Genomic DNA, 17226 nt, shown 5'->3' on the forward strand with positions numbered 1-17226 from the left:
AAGGAGGGACAGCCATAGGCTATGCTGGAATGCGGCCCTGGAGGATGAGACTCCAATGAAGGTGGAGGCTGCAAGGTTGTAGCTTCCAGCAACAAAAGGCTTTATCTCTAGACATCTAGTTGGAGAACACTATAGGGATTTGGCAAGAGGAGAAGAGGAACAAGCTGTCAGGGTAGGTATCTGGGCCAGCCATCCCTTTTCGACAGCTCATAACTGATCCTGCTAAGAGGAAGTGAAGGGTGATACCCGTCAGGAACTCTTTTTTGCCACAGACTGCCTAATCAAGAAGAGGTGGTAGGTGAAGCCATATTAAACCAACTGGAAGAAGCCTTCCAATCACAAGCTATGGGAGTCCAATGAGAGACTTTTACCTTCCAGACGTGGTGGAAGGGCAACACTGCAGGATGCTAACATTCGGAAGCTTTCAGAAGTGTATCAGGCACAGATTTTTTTCAGTGAGGATGCTGGACAGTCCAAATAAGGGAGGTGCTCTGTGGATCTGCTCCTCACTAATACAGAAGAAATGGTTGTGAAGGTTAATGGTAGCTGTGGCCGTAGCAGCCACGAGATAGTGAAGTTCATGATCCTGAGGGAAATGAAGACAGCAAGTAGCAGAGCAAAAGCTTTGGGCTGACGTAGCAGACTTGGGCTTGTGCAGGGAGCTTGCAGATGAGATCTTGCTGTAAGCTTCCCAGAAGTGCAAAGGAAAGAGAGACAGTTCATCTTTGGTGGCAAAAAATAGCTCATACAAAAGTGCAGAATGCCAAAAAAGCGTGGCAGGAGGCTGACTTGGCTGAACAGGGACTTCTGACTGAGCTCAGATGTGACAAGGAAGTGTATGGATGGTGGAAGTGGGGGCAAGCTGCCCAGGAAGACTACTGAAGATGTCTGCTCACGTATGGAGGAGTGGAATTAGGAAAGCCATGATTTGTCTGGAGCTGAGACTGGTGATGCATGTTAAGTGTGACAAGAAGGGCTCTTATAGATACGTTGGCAGCAAAAATACCAAGGAAATTTGGGCCTGCTGCTGAATGGATTGGGTGGTCTAATGACAAAACACGTTGGGGGAAAACTGAGGCACTATTATCTTCTTTGCTTAGTCCTTCTGTGTCTCTGTCTAGTGAGCAAATTTATGGGAGAGAATTGCTACCTACTGTAGATGAGCATCAGGTTAGGGACTGTTTAGGTAAAAGCTGCACATACCCTGGGACCAGGTGGGATGCATCTGAGGGAGCTGGCTGATGACATGCTAAGGCTGTGGCAGTCATCTTTGAAAAGCTGTGGTGCTCAAGATTGTGATGCCAAATTGTGCAAGTGGTGGATACACTGGAGGGCAGTGCTACCTTTCAGGGGAATCTCAAGCTGCAGGACTGAGAACCTTCTGAAGTTCAGCAAAGACAAATGCAAAATCCTGCACTTGGGATGGAATAGCCCTGTGCATTGGTATAGGCTGGGGGGCTAAGAGACTGGAGAGTAGATTTTCTGGCTAACAAGTTGAATGTGAATCTTTCGTGTGCCTGTGCAATGCTGAAGGCTCTGTTATTGGGCTGCATTAGAAAAGTATGACCAGTAGATTAAGGGATATGGTTTTCCTTTCAACTTGAGCTTGAGAAAATGCATCTGGAGCGGTGTCTAGTTTTCTTTGCCCTTCCCCCCTCATCCTGAATAAGAGAGATGTTGACAAACTGAAGGAGGTCCAGTGGAGGTCCACTGAGCTGCTTAGGGAGATGAAATATGTGACACATGAGGATAGGGTGAGAGAGCTGAACTTGTTTAGTCTGCAGAAGAGAGGGTTAATATGGGATAGAATAGCAATCCCCCATCTTAAAGGGGATTTAAAGAGAAGACCAGTCCAGACTCTTCTGAAAATTACATGGTGGAAGGACAAGAGGCAACAGACACAAGTTGCAGCAATGGAAATACAGATGGGATACAAGGAAAAAATTTGTCACCATGGGAGTGGTGAAGCAGTAGAACAGGTGCCCAGGGATGTTGTGGCATCTCCATGCTTGGAGATACTCAAAACTGGACCAGCCGTGAGCAACCTGCTCTAGCTTTCAAGTTGGCCCTGTTTTGAACAGGAGATTGGACTTGGATCATTTATGGAGGTCCCTTTCAACTTAAATTTTTCTGAGATTCTCTGATGAGTTAATAGGCCTAAATCCTATTCCTCTAATTTCCCTTTATTGAGCTTTAGTAAAATTGATTCTTTCTTTTATCCCTGATTCTTCTGGTATGATATTTCAGCTTCTGATGTTTTGCTTAGGCTTTTCATCAGCATATTTTGTTAGTTTGTTTCTGCTTTATGTAAGAATATCCTTGATAAGGGTATTAGCATCAGCCCAAAAGCTACTTTCTGAGGTAGTTTTTGTTCAGTCATCCTTTTAGCATTCCTTTAAAAATCTCACCTTGGATGTACCGTTTCCATCTTTGCCAGGTAAATTAGTTTCCAAGTGGCAACCTGGCAAATACTTCATTGATATCTGATTAGGTTAGATCTGCTGTGTTTTCTTTTACCTGAAAAAAGTAAAGTAAAACCCAAAGAATATTCTCTTACTAAGGAAAACTACAATCTTAGTCTGGCACAGTATACTGCTGAGAAAAAAAAAACTGTTAGCTTTTACCCATTTTCCACATAAAAACAGAGAGAGAGTTCTGCTGGAACTTGAGGAACCAGCACAGCTAAAATGGAAGCTCTGTTCCTTCATATGAATTAATCGAATTGTTTACTGTAGGCCCAGTAAGTTGCATTTTTCAAATCAGTGAATGTGATAACATTAGCAATCATTTAAATTCATAGGAGCTCCATAGGGGTAGTTCAGGCCAGCTCTGACTTATTGAATCTCTGTTGCTGTTTAATGGGAGAAGGAAAGACTGCAGCTGGCCAAGCTGCCGTTCAAAAGAGAGACTTTTGAACTGAATGCGCTGAAATCATGAACTCAGACGTAGAATCCAACAATGCTTTTCTGTTCTCTTATTTCGTAATCAATTTAAGCTGCAAAAAAAGATTTTTTCAGGGTGGAACATTTAATTAATAGCCATTAAATGAGAAAAATTTTGTCATGCCTATTTATTTGGCAGTCACTGCTGTTAATTTTAACATCAGTTTTAAAAGAAGCAAAATAATCCCTGCATTTTTATTTTGTGTAAGTATTACTACTTTTTTTCCTAGTTCTGGATGAATTTTTAGGTATTGTTGCAATCACAATACTTCTAAAGCATTTTAAACCCCTTTAAGTCATTCTAACTAAAACATTTAGCTTGACATGAGTCATGTTTGTCATACCTTACTGTGAAGTAACTTTTTCCTCTTTATTTTAAACTTTTTTTTTAAAAGCGTGTTTCATGTTATCTTTGCTATGGGATCCTTTGTAACTGTCTCCTCAGATGTTTCTTTCCTTTTTCAGATGAAGATGATACTGAGGAAAAAGAAAATCCTCTTGCTTTAGGAGAGGGAGGTGAGAGTGGTGGTCTTGTGCCTGGAAAATCTCTGGTCTTTGCAGCCATGGAATTGCTCATGTTTATCCTAGTACGGCACATGCCCCATCTGAGTTCAAAAGTGTCAGATTCTCCAAGTCACATTGCTGCCAAATCCCACCTCTCTGAGGAAAGTGCTCGTCTTGTGGCTGCCACTGTTACTATACTGTCTGACCTGCCTTCTCTGTGTTCTCCAGCAGGTAAGGTAATGTAACAAAATACACGAGTGGTTACTGTAGGGGAAGCATAGTGAGCATATGATGCTAAAAGCAAATGAAATACATTTTCATGGGATACTTTAAGGGTCATCTATTGAAAATTATGTTTATGTTCTAAAATAAATTAAGGATTCAGGATTTTCCAGTGAGTAACATAAAGGAAATTATTTGATTTTAAGTTTGCATGTGTGCTGCAATTTTGCTGAGGAAATGAGCTCTGTATCACTATGATTTTATTCTTGTCTTTTTCCCCTTCCTTTTTTCATGACTTTGAAACCTTTTGGCCAATTTTTAATCATATTGTAAAAGAACATAGATATCTCAGAGGGAATTAAATTCCTGAGAAGTTCGTGAAAAGTAGCAGCTGGATGAAAAGAGAATTCTACTGAGGAAAAACCAGCACAATTCAGCTGTTGATACACTTGGTTTTTGCAGCCGTTGGCTGTCAGTCATCCCAAATGTGACTCTAAACTAAATGGAGCTTTCTTCTGCCCAGGGAGACTGTCACAAAGGATATGTGTAAACGAGGGTAATTGCACTGAATGGAGTTCAGGGGTAAAGGACACAATTGCATGGGAAGCTGTGCTCTTTCAGTTTTTCTTTTCAGAGAACAAATTGCTTAAGAGTTGTCTCGTGGATCTCTGGGAAGTTTCACACACTGGTGTAGATAAGACTTTTTAGAGGTTGGTTCCTTAATGAGATGCATGGTAAATAACATATTTGGACAAAGTCATGCTCAGAATACAACATGGGCTGTCTTTAAAGAACTGTAGGACACATTGTCCATTTGAAAAATAGTAGATTTTGAGCTGATTTGGAGTCCTGCACTGTTTTTATTTGATTCCTGGTTCTTTTTTCCTTACCCTTTTTTTTGGGGGGGTGGGAGGGGCAAAAAGAGTAATAGTACTATTTCTATGTTGACTGGAGTGAAGGCATGACTCCCAGCAGTTGGCAAGTGGCCAGTGAAAGTAGCTCTACAGACTCTGTAGAGTTGTCTACAGACACTGCTAGAGTTGGGTTTTTTTGTCATCCAGAAGATGTAGCCAGCTGATAGCTGTAGGGAGAGGGGGATAATACATGCACAGACATTTGCGTTAATTGAGCCTGTGGATGTAAGGGAAACTGTGAACAAAGAGAATTCATCACTTTCTGTGATTGAGTGGGGTTTTTATATTTCTTCCTCTTTCTTTAAAACATGAGCATCTTGCAGTCTCCATTGGACAAGATCCTGGGCAATCTGATCTAGAGGAACTGCTGCTTTGAAAAAGAGGGTTGGACTAGATGACCTCCAGCAGTCCCTTCCAGTCGTTAATTATTCTACTTAGTGTATTTATCCTTACAGCGTGCCCAGAAGTAGGAAAATGGTGGGATTTGTGTTTCCACAGATGCGCAAAAATGAGGCATAGAAAAGATACGGAAAGAGACTTGACTGTCTGAAGTGAGCTGTAGGTTGCTATTACACGCCTAAACCCAATAGCACCCTTCTTTGAATCCTGCAGGGGCTTGAAGTCTACATGTGTTATTGAAACTCCTTCTAATAAAGTTTCCATGTGTCTAAAGTCAGGTTATGTGCTAATTGACCAATATTTCTTAAGTATGCCTAACTTGCATCTGCAGGACTGGCTGCATAAAACATAGATAAGTGTTGATTTCTTCAGAAAAGCAATGCAGTAGGAGGAGGAGGAGGACTATTTTGTTTCCTTTGTAGAGTAGTCGGATGGCTACAGCTTTTGTCCAGGATGTGAGACACACAGATAACTTCCTTACTTTGCTTCTGGGGCTTATACCACACGCCAGCTTCTTGGAAAGTGCCATAACTTGGTTTGGATACCTGTTTCCAGACCTCTTCTTGTTCTTGTTTACTTTATAGGACCCTAGCGATATGCAGATCCTGTTTTAAGATATTTAACAATCTGGATGTGTTCAATATGATACATACCATGTGTTACATGTCATGTGGGGCAAAACTTTAATAGCTGAATCATCATTCCTGAATTGACAGCAACGTTTTAAGTGTTGGCTTGTATGACTTGTGTTATGATAAACTTCAGTAGTACTGATGAATGAATTTGGTGATAAAATATTGAATGACACATATCACTGGTAACCTGAATTGGAGTTTATCTTGGTGTCTCCTTTGCCTCCTAGCCATATATATCCATATTGGGAAAGCTAAAGAGGCTGTCTACCACACTTGTTGGAATTAACTTCAGAAATTCTGTTTTGTTTGTTTGTTTTTGGTTTGGTTTGGTTTTTTTTAGGATGTATGACAATCTTACCCACTATCCTATTTCTGATTACGAGAGTATTGAAAGAAACAGCAGTAAAATCAGCAGATAATCAGGTCCCACCTCCAGTCGGTGCAGCCCTTCAAGGGATAAAAACTATTGTTACTCTTCCAACAGTCAAGACTGATGAAACTCAGAAACAATGGACAGGTCTTATCCGCAGCACTCTGGCATCTATCTTGGAATACTCTCAACCTGGTAAGTGGTTTTCCAGTGCAGGAGAGTTAAAATTAGAGAACTGGGGTTTGCTGTAATGAAAAGGCAAGTATTGTATCTACCTGTAATTTGATAGGCTTCATGTCTGAGGGTTGGGGATTAAAAGTCGTGATTAATTGCTTGTAAAATTGAAATGGGAGAAAGGCCTGAGTGCATAGAGCATAACTAATCAGTTACTTAGTAGGTTGTGCTGAAGACAAGCACAGCGTTGGCTTTAAGAAAATACAGTTACATCTCAGGAGTTTCTGTCCCAGATTTGTCCTTGTTGGTCTGTTTTCTTTGGCAATATTGATCATAACCTCCTGTTAGAAATTTTGCCTTTTGCAACTCATCTTGCAGCCCTCCACCCCCCCGTCTCAGGTCCTTTCCGTAGGGTATTTTTCAGTACTAGTTCAGACTTTCCTATTCCATTTTGAATCCCATTGTGATGCGATTATTGTATGCTTTAGATTTTCCTCAGGCTGTCCTTACCAGTATTCATAGTTTCAGCTAGTGACTTGTTTCTGGAACGTGGAAATATGCTTTCTGATATCAGTCGGTCTTTCTGACATCTGCTGAATGTCTCGCAAGTAAAATCTAAAGGAGTTCCAAGCTGAATTCACTTCACTTCCTGGACCATGCCTCAATTTCTGCGACTACTGGCAACTCTAGGCATGCTGGCAAGGCCTGAGCAAACTATCATTTCCACCCCTCCTTTCCTCTTTCCACAGAATACCTGCTAGCTTAAAGGAGATTTTAGTTGCCCAAACTGTGTTTGTAGGGGAACTGATCTCTTTACTTGAAACTGTAGTTGTTTAATACTGTACATGGACTCGACACTTTGAATTAAACCTCAAGAAAAATGGCAATCAGTGTGTCTTTTAAGCGTTTGCTGACGCGATTCATATAGTCTTAATGGCAGTGAGTGTTAAAGTGAATGAGTCTGAAGACAGCAAGGGAGAATTGTGGCAAGGTTCATACTGGAGTAGGATATTCACAATACTGTCCCAAGCTTTCAGCGGTGAGAAAAAATCCTACCCCTGCCAAAAAAAATCTGTTACCCACCAGCAGGTTGTCTACTCTGTCTCTTTAGAGAACTGCAGACTAGTTCTCTTGGTTCACATTCATACTTTTCCTTCCCCTTCAAAAAGCAAAAAAGATAGGCAGTCTCAGATGCGTAGTTAGCAAAAGAGAGACAAAGATTTGTCATTTGCATAATGGTAATTCAGCCAAAAAACATCCTGTTACATCCCTAACGAGCCATTTATAGACATTAAGGAGAGGTTTGAATGGAGTTACTCATGTGAGAGATAGGGAGCGAGCAGGTAATTGCAAACGGTCCTGAAAATGTCTGAAGGGGAAGGATTGGTAGATTTGTGTTAACTAAGTCAAACTTCTAATTTGATTTGTCACATCAGCTCTTGTCTTCCAGCCTTTTGTTACTGTACGGATTTCCCAGTCCGTCTTTCGAGAAACAATTACTGGCTTTAGGCTTTTTTTCAGAATTCAGAAATCTTTCTCGGTTCCTTGCAAGAGTGTATGTTTTCCTTTCCAATCTTCTGTGGAGTGGAACACATCACACACTCAAGAACCTAAGCAAGGTCTACTGCATACGATTTCAAGTCTCATAATTCAATAAAATCTAAACAAATTTAAATTTATTTATTTTTTTTTTAAATTGTCACTTAAAATGCTTGGAGTAGTTTTTTGAAGTGAGGTTTCACACTAAGCCAACTGAGTAAGTAGCTGACATCTGTAAAGGACATTCATACTGTTTTTCTTTTTGCTGACTATATATCCGCTCTTTCTTCGTGCCACTCAAGGGAGAGCAGAACCAGTCTAGCCAACAAAACCAGCAGAACAGTACTTTATATATATATAAATTATAATAATCATATATAAATGTAATTTTTTTTTCCTGTTGATGTAAATTCATGAATGAGATCCATGAAGACAGAGCTTGTGTAAGGAAAAAAAAGGATGACAATGGCAAATACAGACGATTTGAAAAGCAGAAAAGGTTAAAGTAGGACTGTTGTTTTTGGTGATAGGTAGCTATCAGATCAGCTAGTCTGTTATGTGAAACCTCATGTTAAGAAAAGTTGTTGCTATGCTGGGTATCAGTTTCTTACGCTGCTGTATCAGCTGAAGAGATTAAAAAAAAAAGCAAAGTGTATTTTTAATGGGAAAAAGATCTAAAAAATACATTTTTCCTCTCTTATTTACACATTGAAAACAAAAAATGAGACTTGGTCAGAGAAAGTGTGGGTGATGTTTTTTCCTTGATATTTAAGTTTCAGAAAGTTTGACTTACTTTATTAAAACAACTATTAGAATAGAGTTGCTCAGCTTTTTGTCAGTCGCAGTAGATAATGATAAAGTGGTTCTGTAATAAGTAGATGCATATTTGTATGCAGTTGCAAATAATTTCAAGTACATTTATTTCCTCTTTGTGTGTTTATCTATGTTCACTGGCTTTTACTGAATAAATTCTAAACCCTTTTTGGAGTAACCTAACAGTGTGTTTGTTTTTGTTTTTCAGAAGCCTCTAAGCCTATTCTTGATGAAGTAAGCATACTTACAGCGATTGCTCTCTTCCTTTGGTCAGCAAGCACTGAAATAATTGGAGTGCAGTCTTTACAAAATGGATGTATGAACAGATTTAAAAGTGCATTAAATTCCTGTGATCCTTGGGTAAGATCGTGTTATAGGAATGTGAATGTTACATAGCTGAGAAAAAACTAACTGTGACATATTTACCATATTTCTTGGAATGCTTTGTGATGCCTTTACTTCAGAGACAGATACTGCTTGTCAAAATAACTAGAATTTTCAACAGTGCATTATAGAAACTCTTTACTGAGCAAAACAACCCAAACTAAGTGCTTCTGGATAACGTGTGTTCATGACCTTGTTCCAGGTTCTTGACTTGCAGCTTTTTAAAAGGAAAAAAATCTTTGATATGTGAAATTTTAGAAAATGAAAAAGTTAGTTACCAGAGAGTGGTGACATTTCTACATTAATGCTGATCTTTTATAGTACAAACTAAACCAATTCTTCTGTAGATGAAATTACAGCCCACATTTCTGATGAATTTTATATTTGTTTGTGCAAAACCTGTGCTTATTTTACATGTTCATAGAAAACTCAGTTCGAGAGCAAAAATGTAATTTTGTGGTCACCATCAGAACATCTACAGATTGTGAATCATCTGTCTCCTGATTTCACTTCTGCTCTTTGGTTTGTCTTTATGAATTACCTTCTAAATTATTTTCTCACTAAAGAGGGAAACTAAAAAGCTGTAGACTGACTTTGTTCAAGCAGGCTAATGTGCTGTATATTTAAGCTTAACTGTTCCAGCCATGTATCCATCAGTTTGTTTGAGTGGGTATACAAATCTGCAGGTGGGAGGTAAAAAGAAAAATCTATAGTGTTTCCACAAGCGAGTGCTTCAGATTCCTGAGAAGAAAAACACGCAAAAAATGTTGATGTGTTTAGGGTCACAGTGAGGCATTTAAAGTTCTGTTTAGACTGATAATTCTTCTCTGCAGCAGGGCTGGCATTTTCCAGTGTGGACATAAAACTTAGTTGTTTCTGAAGCCTGACTTTGTGTGGAAAGCTACTTAAGATTTTACTGCATGAATGGAAATATCAGTTGTATTGAGCAGAAACTTTTATGTCATACTCTCTCTCAGCTCTGTATAAACACATGAACAGTGAGAGAAGTACATCTTTGCCCATTACCCTGCTGGAAAGCTGTCAGTGAGCTGGAACTTACCACTATTTTTGTAATTCACAGAGAATGCTTTGACAACAGCCAGATTGTGTCCACTCTCCTTGCTGATGTGCAGAACATATACTCTGTAATACTTGTGTGTTTGTTCTAGTTTTTGAAATATAAAATACTCATTGTTGGGGTCAGTAACTAGACACCTGTTTTTAATAAAAGCATTATACTGATTGTGCTAAAAGCATTGAACTGGTTATGGAAAAAACTCTTCTAAAGAAATACCACCGCCTCATAAGAAATACAGGAGTTTACTATTACCACTTGCAAAAGTCTGAAAGGCTAGATATCATGTATACTAATAACCAGAAGGCTGGTGAGCTGAGTTCGTTTTGTCCCAACAAGGGAACTTAGTTGAGAGACCCTTGTCTCTCAGTGCTAATGGGTAAGCTTTACAGGAGAGTGTGCCTTATGTGCTTTGAAGCAGCCCTAATTTTACCTCATGGGAGCTTTTGTAGACTTCTGTGAATGCAGAATAGTAAAAAGATTTATATTATATAGATGGAATAAAAGAAGCTTGGATGAAGTTCTGCTATCAGATGCAGTCATAGAACTCTTATTTGAATTACGCATGCATGTAAGAAAAGAGACTTTTACACCTTATTTCAAAGGCTAGTAATCTTAACAGCTAATAAGGAGTAAAGTTTAAAGAATGTAAACAGAATGGGAAGGGAATTATTTGGAGTGGTGTAGAGGTAGAGGAATAATTTGTTGAAACATTTCAAAGATGATTCTGATTATTCATTAGGATAAAACATTCTTCCGGAGAGCTCTGTTAAAAAGCATAGAAACGGTATTAGAAGAAATGTTATTACTTCAGGCCTTAAAAATTGATTTGTATAGAAAACTGGCAGCTGTATACTAGTGAATTAAGAGTGACCTGAGCTGCATAACTTGTATTTTCTTTTTATTAGTTTTTATTATCTATCATTTTTATTCAATAGTTTTATTTATACATCTGTTTCCAGTCATTCCCAGATCTCCTTACAGATCATTGTGCTCAATAATACTTCCCCTAGAATGTTTTTGTTCAGCATGTGCTCAATAACTCATCCTATTTATACTTGAGTGCAGTTTGAAAGCATGTGCAATGTTTTATCCTCATATTTGTTGTGAGGCTTTACCTTTTCAAAAGTTCTGGGTTATTTGTGTCGGATTCTGGAGAAAGATTTTTGTACACCAAAATAAAATGCATTCATAAGTTCATCTAAACAAGATCATCAGTGAGTCATTTTCCCAAATGTTGACTTTAATAATCCTTGCTTTCCAGAGAAAAGAGGGAGGGGTGGAAAAAGAAAATAGGAAGACAAGGAGAGGGTTCTGTGATCCAGCTCACTGTATGGCTACATGTATATTCCTGTGCTCCTACCAACACAACATGGAGAATGAGAAGGAAGGAAGGAAGGACAGGCCTGCCACTTTTGGCTACAGCCTTGGCTCATATTAGAGCAATAAGATGACTTTGATCTGATCTGAGTCATTTTTATGGGCTATTTTACCTATCTGAGACTGGAATAGCATTTCATGATTTTGCAGATACATTTAATATTAGTGCTGGTATTTCTGAGACTTAAAGATATAGTTGTCTGTGGACCTGTGTGGCTGACTTGTATGACATTAACTATTCCTTTATTTTCTCTTGAGTTCATATTGTTACTCTTATTTAGTACCTGCATGTTCTTTCTAATTGGCCTTCCTTTTACTGAAAACTGGGCTAATATTATTTTAGCAGATGGACTGTGTTGCTGCTTTCCTCTTATTCAGTATGTTTCCTTCCCCTTTAGTCGTCTTTTTTTTGGTATCACGTGTCTCTCACATACATAGATAACAGAGTTTATTAGAATTCCTTGAGTTAACAAATAACTTTCAGGACAATGTATTTATCTTGATTTGATTAGGTTCAAGCCAAGTGTTATCAGCTTCTGCTTTCTGTGTTCCAACACACCAATCGTGCCCTGTCAACTCCGTATATTCATTCATTGGCCCCTATCATGGTTGAGAAGTTGAAAGCTGTGGAAAGGAGCCCCCCGAACAGCAACCTGGAGCTGTTAGCAGTCCAGGAAGGAATTAAAGTCCTTGAAACATTGGTTGCCCTTGGTGAGGAGCAGAATAGTAAGTATTTAGTTTTTCTAGAGAAATGTGTAATGCTAAAATAGAATATCGAGCATTAGAAAGGAACTTGATGGCATAGTTCAGAGAGTTCACAAACAGACCATGTCTGTGCAACATGCTTTTGTAATTCCAGTACTAGAACTTTTGTATGCATGGACTCATATAGCACATACAGTATGATACGCTATAGCCTTTGAATTTCTGGTGATTGCAGGAAAAAAATTCTATAAGTGAACTGCAGTAGTGAGTAATGTTTTCTTCTGTTTGGAAAGGAGTTGTTCACACCATTTAAATTTGCTTTTTCCTATTGTTAACTTTTATTTATTTTAGCAGACTCACCACTTCTATCTCGTTGCTTCTACCAACTCAACAGAGTTTATCTAAAAAGCCCAAGAAACTGAATTGTACTGGTCAGAATATCTTGATTGTAGATGGAGCCTCCTGTTTGCTTCAGTAGATAGAATACATTATTTATAATTTATCTGTAAGTTCAGTTATTCTCTAACTGAAAACAATGCGTTTTCTAAAGACTTACTTTGCAGACATTTGGCTTTAAATGCTGATAAAGTTCCTTGTAAAAATATTACTGTTGGTTTTGTGTGGGTTCCCCCCCTCCCAGCCCAACGTACTCCCTGTTGGTATTTCTCTTCATTGATGATAAAACACTAAATGTATGTTTTCTTGAGCGCCTTTCTGCTTCTGGCACAGTTGTTTGAAACACATTAAAATGAGAGAGTAACTGAAGCAAATGTGGAAATCTGATCTGATTTTTGCTACCGCTGGCTGGAGACAATCACCCCATGAGTATGAATTTAGTCAAAACCTTTAGGGGAAAATCATTAATACTCTGATAACCTACAAAATTTTAGATGCATGAGTTACCATTAATGTTTAAGTTCTTTGAGTGTAAAATTTACACTTAACATGTTGCACATTTCAAAGGTATACTTGTATCCTTGCTAGATACAAAAATTAGCCCTGTTGCTTAAGTTCAGCTGCTTTTTTGTTCTAAGGATAAGCCCTTTTGATCCCTGTGCCATTTTGGTCTCTGGCTTCATTAGGTCATGCTAGCCCAATTACAGCTGCAGTGCTAGTTTTTTGGATTGTAACCTTCCAGGACGGAGTAATATAGCAGGTAACTAACTGTCCCTGACTTTCGTGAACACTTGCATACACTGATAGCGGTTCTGTTATGCTCAGTGGAGAGGCTGATATTCAGATTCAATTGAATAATGTTTCTGTCTGCCTGAAAAGTGTTTTGAAATCCTTCAGTATGACAGGCACCCTACATCTTATGATCTGTTATCAATGATCTGCAATGAGATGGTGCAAAGGCATCTCTAAAGAAGTGTCAGGAACAAAATAACTGTGATGAGCAATAATAGGAGTCTGAAACACAATCCTGGTAAGAAAGATTTGAGTGACCAAAGGACAGGAAACCATCTACATTTTAGTTGGTTTTTATTTGATAATTTTTTAATTACAGTGTTTATTGCCAGTTCTGAAAACAAAATTACACTTATCAGTCTAGTAACTGATAAAATTAATTTTCATTTGTTTTCTTCTCTGATATGGTTATTGATTTTATTTTTTTTCTTTCATTTTTAGGAGTCCAGTTGCTTGCCCTTCTTGTTCCCACTCTGATCTCCTATTTACTAAATGAAAATGCCTTTGCTTCTGCATCTACAGCATCTAAGGATCTTCATGAATTTGCGCTTCAGAATCTAATGCACATTGGTCCACTTTACCCCCATGCTTTCAAGACGGTAATGGGAGCTGCTCCTGAATTAAAAACACGTCTAGAAACTGCAGTCCGAGCAAGTCAGGCCAGCAAAGCAAAAGCAGCTGCTAGGCAACCACCACCCACAGTACATTCCACCCCAACAATTAAACTGAAAACTAGCTTTTTTTGAATTATTATTTTTGGACCATTAAGTAGTCAGAAGCATTACATACATTATCCCGGATGTGTTACTGCATATATGTCTGTAATTTTGTGTAATTCATATGTGAAAGGCTGTCTAATAGAGCTTTGTTTAATTACTTGAAATCCATGCATTACAAGGGAAGTGGTGTTACTTGTATTTGTATAGATTTTTAGGAAATGGAATGTGATAATATTTATGAATTTGTGTTATAAATTATCCACCAAAAAAAACCTATTCTCTGTCTGACTAAATAGTTTTATTTATTTTTAAAAGCTACCCCAAACCTTTGAGTGGTTTTTGAAATCTGGTGGTGGTTGTTATCCTACCATTGTACAAACACACTAACACAGCGGGGATGGAGGGAGAGGGGAAACTGTTATGCAGTACTTACCATGTACCATGGGGAATTTCAAGTGTAGAGGTATGCACTTTTTCCTTTTAAAAACAAAGTAGGGAAGGGGATTGTCAGACCTTGTAGATCATTTCAGCTTGCATGAAAAAGACAGAATTGAAAATTTTCAGCCTTTTTCAAGGTGAATGTTCAAGCATGCTGTCTTCATGAGTTGTCCTTATTTATGTGGTGTGTATTTCTTTCAGATCCGTTCCCATGCTTGAAAATCAATAAAGGATGCAAAGAATCTAATCCCCTATCTCTTCTAAGATAAATTTTAAAGAAAGCGTTGGAAAATGAGTTTATAAAGAGAATGGCCTGCTATCTGCATTTTCGTAGGTGTAAATTTTGGCCCTTGTAAGTTGCTGTGTGTTCACAGTCTTCCTGTTCTGCCAGGCGCTGGTTGAATATGATGATTCAGTGCTCTGCTCTTTGTCCAGATTCCTAGGTATTTAACCTTCCTGCAAGATTTTAGTCTCATTGGATCTGTCTTATCCTTGATAAGATAGATATCCTTGATATCTATCCTCGATAAAGTTTGCAGAGCCAAATCAACTTGAGCGCTTTGCGCCTGTACTGACTAAGGGAGCAGAACACAAGTGAGAGTCAGGCTCCTCCAGTTTTTCCTTCCCCCACCAGGCTTTTCTTTTTTCAAACGCATACGGCTCCCCTCGCATCCGAGTGAGTCTGATCTGCAGATTTTGGAGCTTTGGGCTAAAGTGCTGCACTAACCTTGCAGCGCAGAGCCAGTGACTCCCAGTGTCTGTCTGCTGCCAGACCTCACCCTTCCTATTGGCAGAAGTGCAGAACCATGTATTTTCTTGTGTACACAAGACTGACTGACAGGATTTTTTTGACACTGCTGTTGAATTTATGGGCTTCTATAGGGATCTTTCTATTCTTTTTGCTTTGTAGAGAGAAGCCACATAACTAGAAGCCTCAGTTAGGCCTCTTGAGTTTCATCTCTGATGTTATTCTGCATACTCTGTAAAAACTGCATATTTCAGAAGCTTCTACTTCAACACAAATATAAGAAAGGGATAGTAAATAGAATTGAATGTGATTAATAGCTGGTTGAAATATTTGTACATCATTGTTTTTGCATAGTCACTTGCCTAGTCTCTCTTTTCCCATAAGACCTTGTATAACCCTTTGAGTACCTATGCAAAACAGAGGACAAGATAACGCTCTTTTTCCCTGTTGTATTTGGTGTGTGCAAAATATTTATAAAATCAGAATAACTTTTATTTCACAGTGAATGTTTTAGTAGTAAAGTGAGGACACAACAAGTGGTGCATACTCTAATATTTCAATTTTTTTTTTTCATAAAGATGTTAACTTCCAGGTCTTGTTCCATTGTCCTACAGGAGTAAAGACACATGCAGAAGTAAAAACAATATGCTGTACATGAGGAGGAAAGTAATTTCACTACTTTTTTCATCTTTGTATGTGTAGTGGAAATTTGATTGATTAAAATATATCACTTTCTAATAAGTGTTTCCAGCATTAGAAAGCTATTTTGCTCAGAAGTTGTGAATCTGTTTAACATTTGAGAGGAAGTATTCGGAAACGTGGTACAAAATTGAACACAAAAATTTTGCAAGTAAAACTAAGAAAATAACGTTATAACCTGTTTGAGATTTCCCCTGCCCCCAATAGTCTAGTAATTAATGATTTCAATGTTTGTTGGAAACTTTTTTGTCTATAATCAGGTTTTATTTACCTTATTTTTTTATCTCAGCACCTTTATGTTTTTGTTAAGACTCTAGATTACAAGATGTCTGACAACTCAGAAAAGGGCGGGGGGAAGTGTAGCAATCAAGCATAAATAAGAAGTCTAGAAAAATAGAAAAAAGTTAGTGGAAGGGAAGATGGCACCATGTAGAGGGATAGAGAAGGGAGAGGTTTTTCTTTGTATGCTGTGTGACTGTATACAACATGCTCAACTTTAATTTCTATGCATCCTTCCCCAGTTTCTAGTGCTCATTTGCTTCTTTGCTTGCTCCTGATAGTAAAGGTATAACCATGTGGTTTTACATAATATTTTGGCATCAAATTTAATTTGATTAAAAAAAAAAACAAAATAACTTGAAATGCCTGTAGTGCTTACTGTTCTTTGCCACCCTCCTTTTCATTTTTTTCTTTGTCGATGGCCTTTTTAATGTGCCTTTTCATGAAGCTCGTTTGCTCTGTTTCCCCTTAACATCTTTCCTTTTTCTCTACTGTTTCCTTCCTTTCTGTGTGAGCCTTGTTGTTCTGCCCCGGTTCGCTGTCAAGGTCCCCCAGAGTACACTCCCTCTTCTGTGCTTTTGCTGCTGTACCCCTCTGCTCTGGGATGCTCTCTGTAAGCTTCCCTAGTTGTCTTTCCCTCTTCAAAAGCACGCAGAGGTCATCCACCAGCCGCAGCTCTAATCGCTGAGGGCTGGGTTATGAAGCGGGCGAGTACCATTTCGGAACAGCCACGAGGAAACAGGAAGAGCTGCTTGAGTAAGCAGCGGGGTGCTCCTGGTGCGCCCCGGGTGCAGGGAGGGGCGGCGGGGCGCCTTCTCGGCACCTGCAGCGGCCCTACCGCAGCAGCCTCCATGGCCACGTGCTGCTAGCACTTGGCCCTGCTGTAAAGCCTGTTGGTGGAGGTGTGTTTGTCCGTCTCCAGCGAGCCTCTGGCGTTAGTATGTACGTAGCACGGGAAGCAAGCTGGACTTTACGTGTCTGGGGGAGGCAGGAGAGAGCGGCGCTGCTGACAGCTTGCGCCCTCAGGCCAGGGCTTTGCCGTCAGTCTCAAAGTATCTTGTTTTCCCTTTCCTCGCAGAAGAGGCAGTATGGTAATTCC

The 17226-nt window shown here is 39.0% G+C and overlaps 1 protein-coding gene across 4 annotated transcripts in view; it reads left to right on the top strand.

Annotated features, from left to right (window-relative positions):
* HEATR5B (HEAT repeat containing 5B) overlaps positions 1-16490 on the top strand; it is a 64670-nt gene extending 48180 nt beyond the window's left edge. For 3 of the 4 annotated variants that reach the window (XM_068399028.1, XM_068399047.1, XM_068399056.1), the window contains 5 exons: positions 3408-3677; positions 5957-6181; positions 8721-8872; positions 11864-12077; positions 13686-16490. In XM_068399028.1, coding sequence (XP_068255129.1) covers positions 3408-3677; positions 5957-6181; positions 8721-8872; positions 11864-12077; positions 13686-13990 — 1166 coding nt within the window. In that variant the 3' untranslated portion in view covers positions 13991-16490. The remainder of the gene's footprint in view (positions 1-3407; positions 3678-5956; positions 6182-8720; positions 8873-11863; positions 12078-13685) is intronic. The other variant, XM_068399037.1, reaches the window with a different exon arrangement.
* Positions 16491-17226: the final 736 nt, after the last annotated feature.

This window comes from Nyctibius grandis, chromosome 1, assembly GCF_013368605.1.
Source record: "Nyctibius grandis isolate bNycGra1 chromosome 1, bNycGra1.pri, whole genome shotgun sequence".
In the NCBI taxonomy this organism is placed as follows: domain Eukaryota; kingdom Metazoa; phylum Chordata; class Aves; order Nyctibiiformes; family Nyctibiidae; genus Nyctibius; species Nyctibius grandis.